This window comes from Homalodisca vitripennis, chromosome X (assembly GCF_021130785.1).
Source record: "Homalodisca vitripennis isolate AUS2020 chromosome X, UT_GWSS_2.1, whole genome shotgun sequence".
NCBI lineage: Eukaryota > Metazoa > Arthropoda > Insecta > Hemiptera > Cicadellidae > Homalodisca > Homalodisca vitripennis.
In genome coordinates this window covers 152143261-152163171 of record NC_060215.1, presented here as the reverse complement: position 1 = coordinate 152163171, position 19911 = coordinate 152143261, and the positions used below count along the sequence as shown (strand labels likewise).

Sequence of the window (19911 nt, the reverse complement as noted above, 5' to 3'; positions counted from 1 at the left end):
ATGGTACTGATAAAAAGTACTAGGTCGTAGACAGGATTCGAACCTGGGCTATCTCTAACTCAAATCTAAAGTACGACGTTTTAGACTGGTTGGCCTCCCACAGTAGAACCGTAGCAGTAGAGGATATAACAGCATAAATACTCTATCGGAAATCTAGAAGCCACATACAGCAGTGTGACTTATATCACACTCATCCAAATGCCTTTAGAGGTTTTGCGGTATACTTATAATTTTACATGATAAAACATAATATAAACTGAGCTTTTTTTAATTACCAGTGATAATATCAGAAAATAGGAGAAGCCTTACAGAGTTGTAAGTTATACCTTTAAAATGAAAGATCACACAAAAATAGAAGAATCACCTGCCAGTATTTGTTTTCAAGTTGATCTGTGCGAGCAGTTATATTTCTGGATAGTCATTTTTATTTAGCTAGCTTTTTCTAGTCATCAACATGGAAATTTTAAGAAACTACTCGACATCAAGTTTTTGTGCAGCTCTAAAGAAAGTTTTCTGCAAAATACCAACATGTTGAGGGCTGTTTATGGCAATGTGTGCTGAAGAAAACAGCAATTTTCAATTCAATTGACTAAAAGTTCTCATTCAAGATGGTTGATGCAACAAATACTTACTCACTTGTGCAATTGATAATCTAGAAATACTTATTAGCCCACTCCACTGTAATAATAACAAAACAACATTTTCCAAGAATAAGGCAATAACAGTATACTTTCACTAACAGACATTTCCCATATTTTTACGGCAAGGACAATAACACTAAATAAAACCAAGGACAATATTGTAAGAATAATATTAGACATAAAAAACAATGTATTAGGTGACAAATATTTTACTTATCATAACATCAAAAGTGAAAACTGTACAAGATTGTATTGTATTATAAAGTGTTTACACTTTTTAATAATTTATTTGCCAGTGTAAAGGGTTTCATGTTTAACAAGCATGAAACCTTTCCTATGTTTGTTTCCTATAATTTTGTCCTATCTACTATGGTTTTCATGAAATTTAGCATTACAATTTTAAACTGCCACCATTTTGAAACTTGTATAAATATTTTATTCTTCTTAAGCAAAGTGTTATGTCTAAAATAGAAAAATAGTTAATGCAAAGTTACAATCCTGTAGGTTAAGGAATTTTTGAGTTATGGGTTTTGACGTACAAAAATTCAAACAGACCGAAAACGAAGCATATTAGGACACGTGTGCATAGAAACCTTTTTCATTGTTTTCAGCAAAATGGACTCAAAATCTCATCAGTGTTTTGCTAGGAACAATTTTAAAGTTCCCCAAACAGCCGGAATTTAGTGTCCAGTGACTGTCATTTGTCAAAATTATTGCATTGCAGTTGTTATATCAAGGGGTAATCTTCTATGACGACACTATACAAAAGGTTGTTTTTAGATATTACAAGCACCTTAATATTGATGACAATGATGTAGAAAAGTAGATAAAAGTGTGGGCTTTCATAAAAAATAAAATTCTTACATAGTTTACTTGATTTAATTTACATATGAAAACGGTTACATGACTCGTACAATATAGATTATACAGTAATAAAGTGATCCGAGTGTAAATAATTTTGATTAGTAATTTTGCCCAACAGATACCAACTGCAACCTTTAGCCAGTACCTAATGTCCATCGTGATCATGCCTTGGTCCCTGAGGATGCTGTGTCTCACCAACCTCTTCTGCTGGATGGCACACGTCTGTTACTCTCTCTACTTCACTGACTTCGTGGGGGAAGCTGTCTTCGATGGAGATCCAAAGGTGACGTTGTTACTACAATCGCACTCTAGAAAAATGTTACTTCAATTTTATTTTTATCGTACTGCACTAACAACAGTTATTTTTTATATGTGAATTAGGTCCATAGTGTTACTTTACAATAGAGATCTAGAAAACCACCCGGCACACAATTCAAGTTAAGTAAATAACGACTGCCTTTTATGCGTAAAATTGATAGCCTAGCAGTACTATGTTGAGTTATTTGTTATGGTAATAAAATGTAAGTTTTAATTTTGTTTTATGTATGACAAAAAACGTTGTTCATTACAAGAAATGTATCTTTCGTGCAAGATTGTATTTCCACCTTAGCTTTACCTTGCTTGTAAAATACAATTGCACAACAAAATCCAACTTTTTCTAGTGGTGAAAATTGCTATTTGATGTCATTTGTATTACAAGTAGAGTGAAGAGACGTTTAAGCAGTAAATGCCCATTAAATGTGAAAGTTGCCAGTTTCTTAATTTATTTTACTGAGTAAATGTGAAACTCCTTCTCCATAGAAAGGAGAACACCAACACTTTAAATGTAAGAAGTTAGCTTTATGCTTGACCATGGACCATGTCCAAGACCAGCAAAGTTTGCCAAACAGAGATGATTACCAATATAAAACATCTGCATGGAAACTTAATATGGTAAATTTTTAAAGGAGATCAGAATGAACTAAACAAGATTTTCATCTAGGTTTTCATGCCAATCACATTTCTGTAGATAAAATTTAAACTGTTTAGATTCTGATGTAATAATAAGATTTTTCTTTAATTTAAGTTCCAACAAAATTATCAATGTTACCCATGTATCATCAAGCCCCAGAAGAAAAGTTCACTTCTGGTGAGCTTATACCTTCCATTTGAACCTACACCAGGTATGCACTGTATTGTACAAAATTGTATTTTGTCTCTTACAATCTGGGCAACCATATGATGTTCAGGAGCAGCACATCACTAATCGCAAGTGTCCAGATATTGGGGTGCAAGGATAGAGCGATAGATCTCCCACTGTTGGAGTTAGTAAGGATGTTGCTAGAGTAGACTTAAGGGCTTACCACCCCTGCCTACTTTAACTGAAGAGGCAGGTTCAGAGCTAGCCTAGTCCTTGAGGATTATCTCAAAGAACTAAAGTTCCTATCCCAAGAAGTTTTTGATATTTTTCTCCATGCCGTCTGCAGTAAAATGAATTATTCAAGCCTTCACTTTTTTTAAACCACTTAATTGAACTATGAGTCGTTATAACTCAGGATGACTTATAAATGTGCCTTAAAACTTCCAAATATAATCAAACTGTCACTTCAATACTCATAATAATCAAAGTAATTTTTCATTTTATTGGAACTGGTGTAGCATATCTGAGTACTTTATCAGCCTTATCCCATAATTTATATTCTTGTTTGATAAATTACTGTACTGAACTTGAAAGAAGAGTAGTAAAATGTGAATTTGTGGGTTCCAGGCACCCGAGGGTACTGAGCTGCGGGAACTGTATGAAGAAGGAGTCAGGTTCGGCTGTTGGGGGATGTCTATGTACTCTTTATCTTGTGCCTGTTACTCTTCCATCATCGAGAAGCTGATAAAGAAGTACAAGTAAGGTTAAAAATATATAACTAGTTTATGACAATGCAAATGTGTAGTATAGCTCCATATCACCTTCCGCTTTGTGCAGCGTCAGAAATTTGACACTGTCACAGACTTTACTCCTGGAATCTGGAGTCCACGTCCGTCTGAAGAGGTCCAAGAATAGTCAACTACGTGGACTTTACATTTGCTTTGAATCAACCCTTCCCACCATCGCTATGTTACGTACTGTTGATTAAAATGTTAAAAAATGTATTTTTTACTGGATATAACTTGGGTATTTTCAGGGCTTTAGTGACAGCAAAATGGTGTTCCTCTACAGGTTCCTCCGCCTTTGAGTGAAAATATTCATTTTATGTAATGTAAGAAAAGCCAGAATAGACAAAACTTACATTTTTCTCACAATACACAAATGACTGATGATAAGGCAATAATAAAGAAAAAAATTAGAAGGAGATTTTTACTTGAATAATAATTGTAATAATATAGTATAATTAGCATAGTATAGGCCTAATTATAAATAAACACTATTGAACTACATAAAATTAAAAGATAAAAGCAATAAAAAAGACAAAAGATTAATACTTAGATATAGTGTAAGTCAGAGTCCTGAAATTGTATGCTATCGATACTACAAGATAGCATTTCTTCAATGGAGTAAAAGCCTTTTGTTTGAGCCAACACATAACATTCTTAAAATGGTTACAAATAGTATTCCTAGCAATAAGAGGCTTTTGGTTAGCCTAACATACGTTCAATAAATTAAGTCTCTATGTTTAGTAGCTACGCTAAGCCAGGTCAGCAGACTTTAGTTTACACTTTGTATTTTCATAGGCGCCTCTTTTTTTTTTGGAAATCAAACAGAAGACTTAAATCTGTGGAAGTGTAGATGGACAAGGAAACTGAGTCAAGAACACCGTGGAGTTAACCCCTTCACGGTTTTTGACATAATATTACGTTCATAGCGAGTGTGTAAAGGTGTGCCACTGATGTAGTAGGACGCATTCTTATATTGTTTCTGTTTTATCCTGTTGTCTGCCATAATATTTCGCAGGAAGCATTTGTATGACAAACGTGCTTTGTGCAAGTAGTCCTGATGTTTTCTACTAGATGTCAGCACTTCCTTGGTCTTCTGTCACAAGTGTTTTTTTTTCCTTTCCTTTCCTTTCCTGAGGGAAGAGAACAGTTTGTCCCCGCACTTAGTCCTAAAAAGGACCTTTGCGCCTCCCTTACTTTAATTTTGTGCCCTCAAAGACCGAGTCTTTTGCAAAAACCAATCAGATTTAAGGGCTCCTGTTCTCTAATGTCCTTGGGGCTGAGGAGATATGCTCCCAGGTATCTTTTCCAAATCTCTACGATGGCAGGACAATCCAACCAAATGTGCTCTGCTTACTCCTCCTCCTCTCCACAGAGTCTACATTCGCTACTCTGACTAAGGCCTACCTTCATAAGGTGCTTCCTCAGAGGGCCATATCCTGTCAACATTCCTAATATCAGTCTTATATCCTCCTTATTCTGGTCTAGGAGAGCTGTCCACCCTTTAGCGTAAGGAGAGATAAACAATTTGGATAGTCTTAAACCTGAGGCTCTACTCCAATTCTTGTGTCTTGTCCTCTTTTCCCAATCTTTGACCAGAGCTTTAATGTTGGAGAAGGCTATCCCATAACCTGGCTCAGGCCCCACCAATGTAGATTCTGCTCCCTTTTTGGCGAGGATGTCCGCTTTTTCATTCCCATGAATACCTTCATGACCCGGTACCCAACCAAGTGTTACTCTGTTATTCGTTGCCAGCTCTGCTAGAGCATTCCTGCATTCCCAGACCGCTTTCGAATCAAACGAACAGTCACGAGTGTTTGCACCTTGGTGAATTCGCTGTAGTCGCACAGTGCAGACAGCTACCGTGTAGCGTTGTTGCCTCGTGTCCTGGAGTATTAATGGTTTCATTTCTATTGTTTATTGTACCATGGAAATATCTGACGCACAAATAGATAGTTTGCTTTGTTTTCGTGATGATGATAATGGTACAAGGACAGTGAAAATGAGTTATTGGACGATATATAAAAAATTTGAAAAAATATACTAAAACTAACTTTTTTGCATAAAAAGTATATGTCTAAACTCTTCAGACTTGTCTTTGCAAAAATACAACAACAAAATTCAGAAAAAAACATAGTTTAAAGTACAAAAAAACCTGATGGATTGATGATAATCATAAAGTTAACCAAGACAATAGACAATAGACAATTGCTTTATTTCCGTAATCATTAAGAACAGAAATGGCGTCAAATATGATAAGACATTTAGTCAAATATTACTAATTCAGATAAAAGTTGCTAACTACATTAACAATTAACATGTTTAACTGATTAACTGTTTAACAAGCCTCTCTTATTATTATATTTTAATTTCAAAACATATCCTGGTGCTATTTATTAACTGAAGTACAGTTCTTTTCCACAGACCACTAAAACTGTAACTGTGCTTTTGTCACAGAGCAAAGAACGTGTACGTGGGCGGCCTGCTGTTCTACTCGGTTGGTATGTTCTTGATGGCAGTTCTCAAACACAAGATCGGAGTAATCGTGTTCTCCTGGACAGCTGGTGTAATGTACTCAACCCTCTTCACCATGCCCTACCTGCTCATTGCGCACTATCATGAACACAACTGCGTAAGTACCCATGTTAGAACTAGTCAGTTAAGTACTCTGTCAAAGTAAGTATAATTCTTTGTTTAAAGTTTGTCATTAACTATGGACGATTTCAAAGAATAGGATTTCTGATATTTGTCATCGTTATTGTTACTTAAATATAGCACTTTGAAGGATTGGATTTTATCCTCTTCTTCTGGTGTCAAAAAATCTTAAGACAAAATTTTAAGACTAAAAATTAGGTTTATTCGCTACCATCAAACAATCTGATGATCACGTATGTCTAATAGTGACGTGTTTTTAAGGTTTATTATTCCTTAACTGTTAAACCTGGTCTTTCACCTGTTGTTGCCGTGCCACAGCCTCCTGCATGCAGTGTGGCATGCAATTAGTTGTATAATGTTATATTTATTTATCAGTGTCTATGTTGTGTATTTAACATTATGATGAAGCCATCCACCAACACTGAAAAATGTCTCAAGAGGAATTAAATTATATGTCTCTTCGAAACATATCACCTTAACCGTATAAGTGGCGGTCATTTGTGGTTTCAGTGGCAGGCCGTTTTCGGGTAAATTGCCGTGATCGTTAAACTTATTTTTAGAAAATACTGTCTAAGTGATAACCTAGCAACATTATATATTTTTGTTTTCCTTATGAACTATAGAATAAGAATAAATATAATATTTGGTTCTTTACCATTATTTTCAGATTAATATCATTGTAGATGTGTAAAGATTTTCTTTTAGAAGAAATAATTTTTAAGTTCTACTGTCCATCACTTTGAAACTACTGGAGCTACAAAATAATGTCAAATTCACAGAATATACACAATTTTATTCTAAACAAATTACTTCCTATACATTTTTTTCTATTTACAAGAACAAAAAAGTTAGATGGGAAAAACTAAATCTATGTACAAACTGGTTTTTTTAATCCGAGTCACTAGAAGAGGCTTGTCTTTTCCTCCCAGTAGTGTAGGGCCTATAATAGTGGCTTAGTTTGTCATAGCACAGTATATTTCGTAAATATAAAACGAATTGTCTTATCGCAAACCCCTCCCAATCCTCAGACAGAGGTCAAAGTCGAGCGGACTAGTAGATAACGTGACTACGGAATCTCGCCACCCGTTCAGCTGGTGCGCCGCATTCTTGTACTTTCGTGCCGAAGTGTCTGTCGAGTGCGTCGCTTTGTTGTACTTCCGTGTTTTACTGTGTGTGTAATAGATTAGTGATGGGTGACACTATGAGAATTTGGGATTTACCCAGGAGCGAAGAGGGGGCCATTCGATTTTTACAAGATCATGACTAGTTGCCTAAATCTAAAATATGCGTGGCGGTCGGCAGTTGCGGCTGAAGACGGAAATCCACTACACTCACTCATCCTTGATGTTGCTGCATTCTGGGCGTCACAGGAAAACCATTAACAATTAATAATGGTTGTAAGTTTGTAATTGAAGAGTTGCTTTTTCGTTCTTATATAATGTTTTTTTCTATAAATTTATATGTTTGTGTTCCTCATACTGGTGTGGTCGGTATAATCCCAAAGTACCCCAACATTTTCCATGACGAACGAATAACCTAAACATTTACCGGTAACACAAACAACGCGATAAACAATAATATACTGACAATAACAGTACGCAAAGTCGCCAAACAAAACAGTGACGAGACGAGTAGACAGCTGTTCTCTCGTCTGCCGCCAGGTCAAACGAAAACTGTTTATTTAATTTAAGCCAGCAAACATTAGTAACATGAATACACACTATACTATATGATATGTATAGGAAGTTTCATGGAGAATACGATAGTTCAAACTAGGCCTAAAAATAATGGACGGTTGCGGAGCAAAAGCCTTAAATGTGAAGCAATGGCTGTGACGGCGCTTGCCACTTCACGGCGGCGTGAATCATACGTCTCAGACGGCGCTTGCCACTTATAGGGTTGAGACATATGCTTGGATATTGATGTGGCCGTCGTCAGCTCCATGCCTGGCTCAGTTCCCCTTGTCCACCTGCATGGTCAGCTGGTCATAAAATTTGTTGTTACAGTTCGAAGTGGATGCAAGTGGTGACAACGTACAGGCAAGCCAAGTGCGAGGCTTGGGTACTGATGTGGCCATCGTCAGCTCCATGGTGTTCCTGGCTCAGTTCTCCATGTCCACCTGCATGGACAGCGTGTTCAGCTGGTTGGCCAAAACTAACATACCATTTGTTGTTACAGTTCGAAGTGGATGCAAGTGGTGACAACGTACAGGCAAGCCAAGTGCGAGGCTTGGGTACTGATGTGGCCATCGTCAGCTCCATGGTGTTCCTGGCTCAGTTCTCCATGTCCACCTGCATGGACAGCGTGTTCAGCTGGTTGGCCAAAACTAACATACCATTTGTTGTTACAGTTCGAAGTGGATGCAAGTGGTGACAACGTACAGGCAAGCCAAGTGCGAGGCTTGGGTACTGATGTGGCCATCGTCAGCTCCATGGTGTTCCTGGCTCAGTTCTCCATGTCCACCTGCATGGACAGCGTGTTCAGCTGGTTGGCCAAAACTAACATACCATTTGTTGTTACAGTTCGAAGTGAATGCAAGTGGTGACAACGTACAGGCAAGCCAAGTGCGAGGCTTGGGTACTGATGTGGCCATCGTCAGCTCCATGGTGTTCCTGGCTCAGTTCTCCATGTCCACCTGCATGGACAGTGTGTTCAGCTGGTTGGCCAAAACTAACATACCATTTGTTGTTACAGTTCGAAGTGAATGCAAGTGGTGACAACGTACAGGCAAGCCAAGTGCGAGGCTTGGGTACTGATGTGGCCATCGTCAGCTCCATGGTGTTCCTGGCTCAGTTCTCCATGTCCACCTGCATGGACAGCGTGTTCAGCTGGTTGGCCAAAACTAACATACCATTTGTTGTTACAGTTCGAAGTGAATGCAAGTGGTGACAACGTACAGGCAAGCCAAGTGCAAGGCTTGGGTACTGATGTGGCCATCGTCAGCTCCATGGTGTTCCTGGCTCAGTTCTCCATGTCCACCTGCATGGACAGCGTGTTCAGCTGGTTGGCCAAAACTAACATACCATTTGTTGTTACAGTTCGAAGTGGATGCAAGTGGTGACAACGTACAGGCAAGCCAAGTGCAAGGCTTGGGTACTGATGTGGCCATCGTCAGCTCCATGGTGTTCCTGGCTCAGTTCTCCATGTCCACCTGCATGGACAGCGTGTTCAGCTGGTTGGCCAAAACTAACATACCATTTGTTGTTACAGTTCGAAGTGGATGCAAGTGGTGACAACGTACAGGCAAGCCAAGTGCGAGGCTTGGGTACTGATGTGGCCATCGTCAGCTCCATGGTGTTCCTGGCTCAGTTCTCCATGTCCACCTGCATGGACAGCGTGTTCAGCTGGTTGGCCAAAACTAACATACCATTTGTTGTTACAGTTCGAAGTGGATGCAAGTGGTGACAACGTACAGGCAAGCCAAGTGCGAGGCTTGGGTACTGATGTGGCCATCGTTAGCTCCATGGTGTTCCTGGCTCAGTTCTCCTTGTCCATCTGCATGGGCAGCGTAGTCAGCTGGGCAGGCACCACCACAGCCGTGGCTGCTGTTGCAGCTTTCTTAGCATTTTGTGGTGCCATTGCCGCCACCCAAGTCATGTATCTGGATCTGTAACTGTTAAATATAGTTTGAGTATTTGTGTCTCATTCCGGTTTGTTATTTCTCCACTCATTCTTTCAATATATTTGTCAGCTTTAATTTATTGTGTATATTTTTTAGTAACGTTGCAGCCAGAAATGTTCTTGACTTTCTATATTCATATGTACCTTTCTGATCTAAATTTTCTCTGTACATCCACATCTTCCTCTTGAACAAAAGGGCCAAGGAAAAACAGTTGATTCTACAAACATAACTTGAAAATTATTGGCATTATTTTAAACTTCAGTTTTATGTCTATTAAGTGTTGTTTCTTAAAACTCAGCAACTGATTATTTGATTTGATTTTCTATTGTTCACTACAAAAGAGCGAATTTTAGTTTATTGTGGCTAAACATTTTTTTTTCATGTCCGCTGTTTCTTTGGACATGTTGCATTATTTAATATATTATTTTTGTGTCCTTCATTATGTGAAGAATAACATGTTATTAACAAGAATGCTACACTTCACATTGTCAATTGTTTCAGGTGTCAGTAAAAATGTTACTTTTCGAAGAAATGTTAATGTATACTCAATTTTAGTATGATAGTTGTTTTAACATTGAGTTGTACCTACATAAAATAATAAACCAAAATATTTAAAATTTTAACTATCCATCTTGTTTTTTTAACAAATATAGTTCTATTAATAAGAAAATATGGTTTTCCAATTTTAAGTGAATATAGCACCTGCTAAACCACATGAGCAAGTCAACAATCATCGATAAATAATAGCATAGGCACAATCTTGGCTTTTTGAAATAAGGTAGTCCAGAGAGATAAGAAAATGTGCTATATTTAGCAATGCTTGATAATAAAAAACACAATTAAACATTTGATATAATACAGATGCTCTGATAACCAAACAGACTGTTTCGCTGCATTCACAAATAAAATAATTTATATGTCAGATAAAACACATAAAAAGATTATGTGAAAAGTGCACAGTAAAAAATACGAGCGGGTACATAATTTTCCATGTCAAAAAGTAGATTTCTTCTACTAAGATTTTCTTCTACATTTGAGTATTTTTATAAACATTGCCAGTCAATTAGAAACAATATATCCTCAAGGTTATTAGTTTTAATTGGTCTTTATCGTTTAAAAATTGGAAAATAAATATTTCCATTCCTAATGCTGCCATTCAGTATTTTTTATTATTCCAGTTTTGTTTTCTTAGAACAAAAAGCTTAGAAATTGCACTTAGTGACCTTTACGCAGCTTCCATAGTGACAGGATATTCTGGATGGATAAGGTTGGGGGTAGAGGCCGCCTCTTGTCAAAATCCAGGAGGAAGGATTTTGGCATTAATCTCAATCATGTTGCCTTAGAAGAATGGGAGGCCAGCTCTCCAGTCAAAGCAGGCAGGGGTGGCATGCCCTTATGTCTAGGCTAGCACTAGCCCTTAACCCTTAGGGACCCATCAACACTACAGCCATCCTCCGCAGCAGACTAAACCTATCAGTCAACCCTTGGACCTCAATATCTCGATATTTGTGCTTAGTGATGTGACACTTCTGGACACCCATAGGGTTGCCCAGATTTAAATGATACCAGTATTTACTGTGTCCAGCGGTAAGTTCAACTGGAAGGTATAAACCAGCCAAAAGTGAACCCTCCTGAGGAAATCTCCAGCTTAGTCTGATATGGTGTGAATTACATTAAATTTCTTGCTCTCTTTTAACTGATTAGTTTTTACAGTAGCCAATTGTGTATACGTGAGTTGAATTTGAATATATATATATATATATATATATATATATATATATATATATATATATATATATATATAAATTATAAGTGCTTAATAAATTAAGAAACTTCTCATTATATTAAAAATGTGCTTTAATATTAAAATCACCACAGCTGATAGGGGTCTACTACTACCGCAACCGGCTGGGTGGTAGTTCTCAATATCAGTCTTAAAGATCTTCTCCACCAATCATCTCTTGCATTTTGGAATGAAATCCAATCCCTGACAAAAGTGTCTACTCACAATCCTCAGAGCAGTGTCCGTTTTCTTTGCCTCGACATTAACACAAGACCATTCCTCAACGCCGAACCAGTCCCTGACAGTCTAAACCATTTTAATAACCAGTACAGCCTCATTTGCATGGTTTTTTGTAAACATAATTAGTGCCACACGTTATTACTAAAATAACCAAGTACAATGGTGAAGAAGAGATTATATTACAGCTGTATTTGCTACCTGGAATAATTCTATCGAGAGAAACGTTGCGTGCACCACACACAAAACGCAAGTCCCAGCATGTTGTCATGTGAAAGTACCCTTAATGTTTGAGTAAGTGTTTGATAATGAATGAGGAATCACAAAAATGTGACAAGAAGGAGGTTGTACTTTACTCAGTTTCAGCAAACATTACAAATCTCTTAAAGGAATATTTGAAATTTCCCACAAATTATATTAGTACATCTAAATAAGGCAACTACATATAAAAAAATGTACGATGTAGTGGTGACGCGCATTAGCATTGCGATCAGTAGCAAGCATTAGAAGCCAACTTGACTCATAGACAACACTAAGAAAATAAAAACATCAACAGAGTCTTACTCTGAGAAAACAGTGCACGAAGCAGACTGATATGTAGCTGAATGAGCGGCTGAATGTTTTCTAAAGGAGCGGCTGATCCCTTTTTAAGCTTAATTTGCCTGTCCACATGGGCTATTGGATTGTGCGAGGATCTTATGAATCTATAAGGGAGAGAGTCTGTACAGTACAAGTCGATGGTACTGATAAAAAGTGCTACGGTCACAGACAGGATTCGAACCTACACTATCCAACTTAGATCCATAGTAACAATAAGAATAAGAATATGTTTTTTGTCATAAAGTATAAAAACGAGCAGAGGTCCAGATAAGGAAACTTTGGTACCCAAAACATGAACTTGCCAAAACAGTCACGCCACAATTTAAATAATTTAAAGTATAAATTAACAAATTTAAAGAAGTGTATAACAAATTAAATCAACAAGTAAATCACAGCCTCAAATATTACAATAACAGAATTATATAACATTGATAAATTGTCTAATGTAGTCTGTGTAAATAAAAAACATCTGACATTAAAATTTAAAATCTAATCACTAAATTAAATATGTTATATCTAGAAACTAACAGTTCAACAGTCAAAAAGTTCTTTTAAAGATTAAAATGGTTTGACTAAAAGCCAGGAATCAAATTTTTGTTTAAATTCATTGTTAACTATATTTTGAGATAAGTGGTCTTAAAAATTGTACCTTCAAAGTAATTACTCTGTGACTATTAATAGTTTTATTTAATCTATAAAAATCTATGGATACATTTTTTTAATTTCTCGTGTTATACATTTGTCACTATATGTCTTCAGAAGTTCAGGATGTTTGAGAATATAGGGTACAATATCAAATATATATATATATATATATATATATATATATATATATATATTAAATATAGTTTGAATTTTATTGGCAATAAAAACAACTCTAAGACGACTTAGACCACTCAGCCATCAGCAATACTAATGGCTGATGTATCCTGTGTGTATATTGTAGGATTTTGTACCTAGGACACATGATGGACTACTCCCAGAATAAGACATTCCCATCCAAAGCCAGCCTTGGCAGGTGCGACCACACTAAACCCTGCACCAAGAAAGTATTGACATTTTCAGATAAATTTTAAAGCAACAATACAGAGTTTTTTCACAAACACAACTGTTAAGAATAGCAATCTAGTTTAATTGTGTTATCAGTATATGTCCATATACAGCCAGTAAATTGTCATTGTCTTATTTCAATTAACTGTTTTACTCTCATCTACGTTTTGTTCTCCATTCCTGTGAGTTCTGGAATGAAGTCCTGCACTAAAGCGTTTGCACCTGGCCCTGCAGCGGCTAAGGCCAACTGTGTCTCCACCGAGAGGGTTAAGACTGCCACTCTTCATTCTAGCCTTGTGATTGGTTCCTTTTATGGGCTGAAGAACTCAATGAGCCACAGGTATTTACAGTGGCAGATCGAAAGTGCGAACATTGGAGGGACTTCTCCACTGGAGGTTACAAACATTATATCTAAGAAACAGTTAGAGAGTTTTTTTTTAATGATTTTTAGGGCACTTAAACATATATCAACCAACGTTAAATTTCACTTAATAACTTCAATGGAAGAACATTGTCATATTTTGTCTCAATGATGGATACAGTATGGAAAAATCTTGTCTAATTAATTTACTTTTAAGTAATCCACAATTTGTTAAGAATCTTTATTCTAGTACAAAACTTTTATTTACCATTTTATTCAAATAAACTATATTTTACTAAAACACATGTTTTGGACGGTAAATGAGTTTAAAATACTGTATGAAGCAGTAAGTTATTTTGACAAAAGGCTTAAAAAATAAAATATTTGTTATTACTTCATTAACATTAGGTATATTAGGGTTTTTCAAAATTATATTAAGTGCATTATCATTTATACTCTGTAATAAACGTATATATCAATGTTTTTATCAATTATTTATACTGCTTGTAGCAAAAGTTTAAAAATAGTAGTAAATATCACTTGTATAATGCTACCATCAACCACGTGTGCTGTGCATGCCCTCACATAGTTCCAGTCACCAATCAAAGATGGCGGAAGGACTGCAACCAGGACTTTGCCCAAAAATCCCTATTGAAATACACGGTCTTTCGGTGTTGCAAACATTTTCTCACTACGTCCCTTCAGAATAACGAGGCTGTTTTCATCCCTAGTCCCTCTACTCATCATAATCACGTGGCTGTTACCTATCGCCTCAGTATTTAAAGAACGTAGAAGCTTCTAATGTTCATTTCTGTCAATTCAGTTATTATTAAGATCCATTAATGCTGCTACGGAGTGATCGAGAGAACAGATGGTAACATTGACAGTACTATTAAAAGCTAGACCTGTTTTCTGGTTTCATTGCCTGATTTCAAGCGCAAATACAAAAACAACAGTGCTTACACTGAAATTGGGGAGAAATTAAATGTAAATAATGCAAAGGTCCAAAATAAGATAAGAAATTTAATTTTACTGCAGTAACAAAAAAGGGAAAATGTGGCTCAGGAGCATGTAAAAACCAAATAGTTTCCATTTGATCAACTACATAGGTCGCTGCTGCAAGTACCACATCCTCCACACAAGCCACGTGTGAATGTTCTCCATCTCTGTTTGCCATCAACAAATGTCAAAGAAAACTTGCAAAAGTATTTTGTCTCAAACAAGATGCCATCAACAAAAATGTTGCAAAAACATGTCTGCAACATCCGCTGTAAATGTGCTTTTATTTTTTTAAATGTATGTTATTTTGCTGCAGAGCCGTTGAAAGTGAGGACCGGGCCAATCTCAACTGCCATGGGTGCTGTGATCGTAGGCAGGGAAGGGGGAGGTGCTGCGGTTTTAGGCTCAATCGGGAAGCGTAACAGTTATTTCTGACATTTAACTCTGTAACTTTATTATACTTTGGATTTGTTGTAAACACTTAAAAATTCTGCACAGTGATGTGCATTTGGAACAGTTTTAAATAAATCATTATAACGTATCTTGAATTTGTTTTAAAAAGGTCCTTTACAGTTAAACCTCTCATTTCTTTGTTCATAACTTTCTATATAATTATATGATGTATTGATCTACAGTAGTTTAGTTAGCCTTCTTACAATTAACATTTTGTACTGAAAACCAGACGCAGAACTAATGGTTTAGTTTTGACATTATAACTATTTTTTGTGATCATAAATAATTATGTCTCAAAATAAAAACATTGCTGGTATACCTATGGTCGATCTATCGCATTCTTAGTCTCACACAAATGTCACAATATAATAATTAGTACTTCAGTGGCTAGAGAATTTAATTCAAAACATTCTTTGCCGAACAATTTTATTTTTAGTTGTTTATGTTTATGGCAATACCGTTTTACAATAACCATTTAAATCAAGATGACAAAATGTAACAATACAAAGAAAGCCCCCAATATGCTGCACAGAAAGAGAAATTACAGTAAAATAACCAACACCACATTTACCAATAAACCTAGTATGTCTGGAGGAGGGAATATAATAACAAAAATTAACTATAAAACAACAATAACCAATAATAGAATTATGATAAATATAATAATTTAAAACAATAATATTTTACAATGAGGCGCAATACAAACTGAGAGGAATGATACAATAGATAAAGTAGAATAAAATTAAGAAAAATATTGAGTACAAAGCAACATAATATAAATATATAAACAAGGACTACAAAGTCAAAACTAGGAATAGCCCTATCTAGGTAAGCCAAGAGAAGAATGGAGAGAAAGAGACATTAGTGACCGCAGGTGATAAACGGAGAGAAGTTCGATCTTATGGTGATGAAACTGTCATCAAGGAAGTTCACTCAAGCACAGATCTCATTGACAAGTCGAAGAAGTCTATGTATTGGGCTTGTCTGAAGATATGAATGAAATAAATGACTCAGCTGGAATAACTCCAGTGACCTAGTTCTAGAAGGAGTCAGAAAAGTGACTTAGGTACTGTAGAAGAGACATACTGTCTACCATAGAGTTAAGTATTTTGTATAAAAACATTGCATCAAGCATTCTACTCCTGCTCGCTAAAGGTTGAAGTTCAAGTACATCTGTAGGGACCAGCAGGTAATTACGCCGGCACAATAACCAAGGAATCGTAGAAAACGTCTTTAAATGCCATCAAGTCTGCCATTGAACTAAGTTGGTAGGGAGACCATATTATGCTGGCGTATTCGAATAGGTGACGGACAAGTGATTTGTACAATACTGTTGCTGCACTGGGATAGAGAATATGGCTTTTAGTGCAAATAACAAGTACAAAATCAATTTGGATGCCCTGCTACAGATGTCATTCATGTGAGGACCAAACTCAAAAGAAATATTGATGGTGGTGCCAAGATCATCGATGATATTGCATTTCTTGAGTGGAACTTTATCCATGTAATAGTCAGAAATCAGAAATTCTTTATTGTCAGACAGTAGAACACTGCAAAATAGCGTCAACAATATTATGTAATAGATAATTACATTAAGTTATTTTCAGAATAGCCCAATAAAATTAAATATAAAAACGTCAGATTAATTTAAACAGCACTAAAGTTTTTGTCAATGCTAAAATAAATCAAACTAAAGCTTACATAGGTGGCTAGTCTTAACATAAAGCTTAATATAAGCTAGTCTGACCAGAGCACTCGACAAAGTCCCTGACACTGTAGTAAGCCCGCTGTACCAAATGCCACTTGACCTCCCTCTCAAAAGAAGGACTTGTTTTTGTTTTCATAGAGTCTGTGAGTGCATTATATAGTTTAATGCCGCTGGTTAATAAATGTCTTTCAAAAAAACTTGTTCTATGGGCAGGAATGGTAATCATATTGGAGTGACGTAGATTGTGACGATGTAGGGGATTTTGAGATTTGAAAAGGTGGAGGTTTTTGTGAACAAATGTCACGCAGTACAAGATATAAATCGATGGGAATGTTAGAACCTTTGCCTCCCTAAAAAGCGACCTACAAGAAGTTCTACACGGTTTCCCAAAAACCGCTCTCAACGCCCTTTTCTGGAGTTTAAAAACGAATTTTGTACGTACACTTTCACATCCCCAAATGACTACAGCATATGTGAGAAAGGGGTAGATAAGCCCATAGTAAGCAGCCAAGGTCACTCTGGTATCAGCAAACTTTGACAGGTTTCTAATAACAAAAATCCCCGAGCTTAGTTTCCTACAAACGAGCTCAATATGATCGTGGAAGCTTAATTTATTGTCAATCTGAAAGCCTAGAAACTTTAGCGACTTACCAGATGAAATCTCTTCATCCCCCAAATGGAATGGAATTTGCTCCAAATCCTGAGAACTTCTGATAGAAAAATGGATCATTTGAGTTTTCTCGTTATTTACTACGAGCTGGTTATGCTGAAACCACTGGGATATTTTTTTGTACTTCTTCAGAAGCCAGAGTCATGAGGTCCAAGTGGTTTGGGGCTTTCACTGTGAGGGATGTATCGTCTGCAAAAAGACAAATTTTGGCATTGGGACCAGAAATGCAATTTGGGAGGTCATTCACAAACAAGAGGAACAGGATTGGTCCCAGTACTGAACCCTGCGGGACTCCTCTTATTATCTCACATGGTTTTGACGAGGCTGTTCTTTGACAGCTATAGCTGTCCAAAAAGGGAAGCTGAACTGATTGCGTCCTCCCACGCAGGTAAGATGAAATCCAACAGTACGATACACCTCTAATGCCAAGTAAGTGAAGTTTTTTTAGCAAAATCTTATGATTAACCATATCAAAGGCCTTGGTCAAGTCGAAAAACAATCCCATAGCTGAATTGCCCGAGTCCAGAGCCTGTGTCAAAAATGAAATAACAGAGTCAACTGCGTCAGTGGTTGATTTTCCTTTAATGAAGCCAAACTGACTTGCAGAGAGAACTCCGTTTCTCGCCAGAAAAGACAACAATCTATCCAGAAATATTCTTTCAAATATCTTAGAAAAGATTGTAACCAGCGAAATAGGTCTGAAGTTACTACAAACGTTCCTAGCTCCTCTCTTGTAGAGAGTGTGGACTATAGCGTGTTTTTGTGAATTAGGAAATTCACCCACTGAAAAAGATAAATTAATTAAATAAGCAAGTGGGGAAGAAATTAAATCATGGGTCTGCCTGAAAAGCTTAGACGATAGTCCATCATTTCCACAAGATGGCTTAGGTTTTAAAGCAAGTATCACACGCGATACTTCTTGCTCTGTGGTGGGGGACAAGAACAACGACTTGGTTACAGATTGTGGTGTAGTAGTTTGTGTTGACTCGCTTAGGCCATGAGAAATATTTCCACTGGTGTCATGGTATTGACCAATAGTCGAGAAGAAGTTGTTAAACATATTGGCAACCCTGACAGGATCCCTAACTTCATTGTCATCAGAATCAAGCAAAGTGGGGAAAACAGTATTATTTTTTCTGGAAGGCTTGCTGTCATTAATGAGAGTCCAAATGGTTTTTGTCTTATTTGCTGATTCAGAGATCCTACTCAGGAGTTGATCCGACTTAGACTTCCTTATTGCACTTTTATAGGAACGCCTTAATTTTCTGTATGCCAATCTGGAGGGATGTGAGGATTCTAGGTCCTTCGTAAAGGAATAGCAAAACTGTAGCTGATCCTTGAGTCTTAGAATTTCGGGACTCTCCGTGACGATCCTGTTAGAGGAATTAAGAGGGTGTATTCTTGTCTTTGTCAGAGGAAAAGTTGCTTCAAAGTAATAAGAAATTAGATTTGTAAATTCATTAAATCTATCATTGAAGTCCCCTGATTTAAACACACTACTCCATGTTTCATTTTTTAGAAAATGCCTGAATGTTTGGATATTGCGGGACGTTATCCTTCACCCAATACGACATTTTTCTTCCGGCTAAAAGTGAAGAGCTTGATTTTTTCTGTATTGGCGGTCATTATGTTGTCATGGCACTTCTGTAACATTTAGTCTACAGAACGTTGCAGGATCGTGCAGTCATCAATCGAAGACATTTCCAGGTATAGCTTAATATCGGCAAACATCAAAAGGGTATGCTTATAGTTTCCTTCAGATCGTTAATATAGATAGTGAATAAGTGAGGATCCAGCAAAGATCCTTGTGGAACACCGGAGGTACAGCACTGGAAGCCTCCGAAGTGAAGCGTAGTCAGCATCTGTTGTGTGACGTAGCTTTTAAACCATTCCTAAATCAAGCCAGTGATTCCATAACCCTCAAGTTTGGCCAGTAGGCGTTTGTAGCTAGCCCTGTAAACGCCTTAAAGATATCCACGTATACAGGTTCAGTTTGGCATACCTAAATCTTGCAACACTTGGCTTTGAAAGGATAGAAGATTTTTAACTGCTGATCTACCAGAAGTAAAACCATGTTGCTTGTCCGTAATGCATTGCTTGAAGAGAGGCTTTACAACATCAAGAACCAGACCTTTCAATAAGACAAGATGGTAATGAGATGAAAGTTTTCCACTATATTGCTATTTCCATTCCTTGGAATAGGCACCACAAATCCCTCTTTAAGTATGAAAAATTCCAGATGATAAACTTTTATTAAACATAGATTGAAGAATTGGGGTAAACACAGTGTGACAGTGTCTGAGGACACCAGGAGGGATTCCATTAGTGCCAACATCCTTAGATGGATCAAGAGCCAGAAGCTT

General features: G+C 36.8%; 1 protein-coding gene across 1 annotated transcript in view; it reads left to right on the top strand.

The window, feature by feature from the left end:
- Window positions 1-9710, top strand: part of LOC124370038 (proton-associated sugar transporter A) — a 105757-nt gene extending 96047 nt beyond the window's left edge. Inside the window, exons 9-12 of the mRNA XM_046828350.1 lie at window positions 1624-1788; window positions 3253-3383; window positions 5868-6042; window positions 9448-9710. Of these exons, the coding sequence (XP_046684306.1) occupies window positions 1624-1788; window positions 3253-3383; window positions 5868-6042; window positions 9448-9678 (702 nt within the window). The 3' untranslated portion in view covers window positions 9679-9710. The remainder of the gene's footprint in view (window positions 1-1623; window positions 1789-3252; window positions 3384-5867; window positions 6043-9447) is intronic.
- The last annotated feature ends 10201 nt before the right edge of the window (window positions 9711-19911 follow it).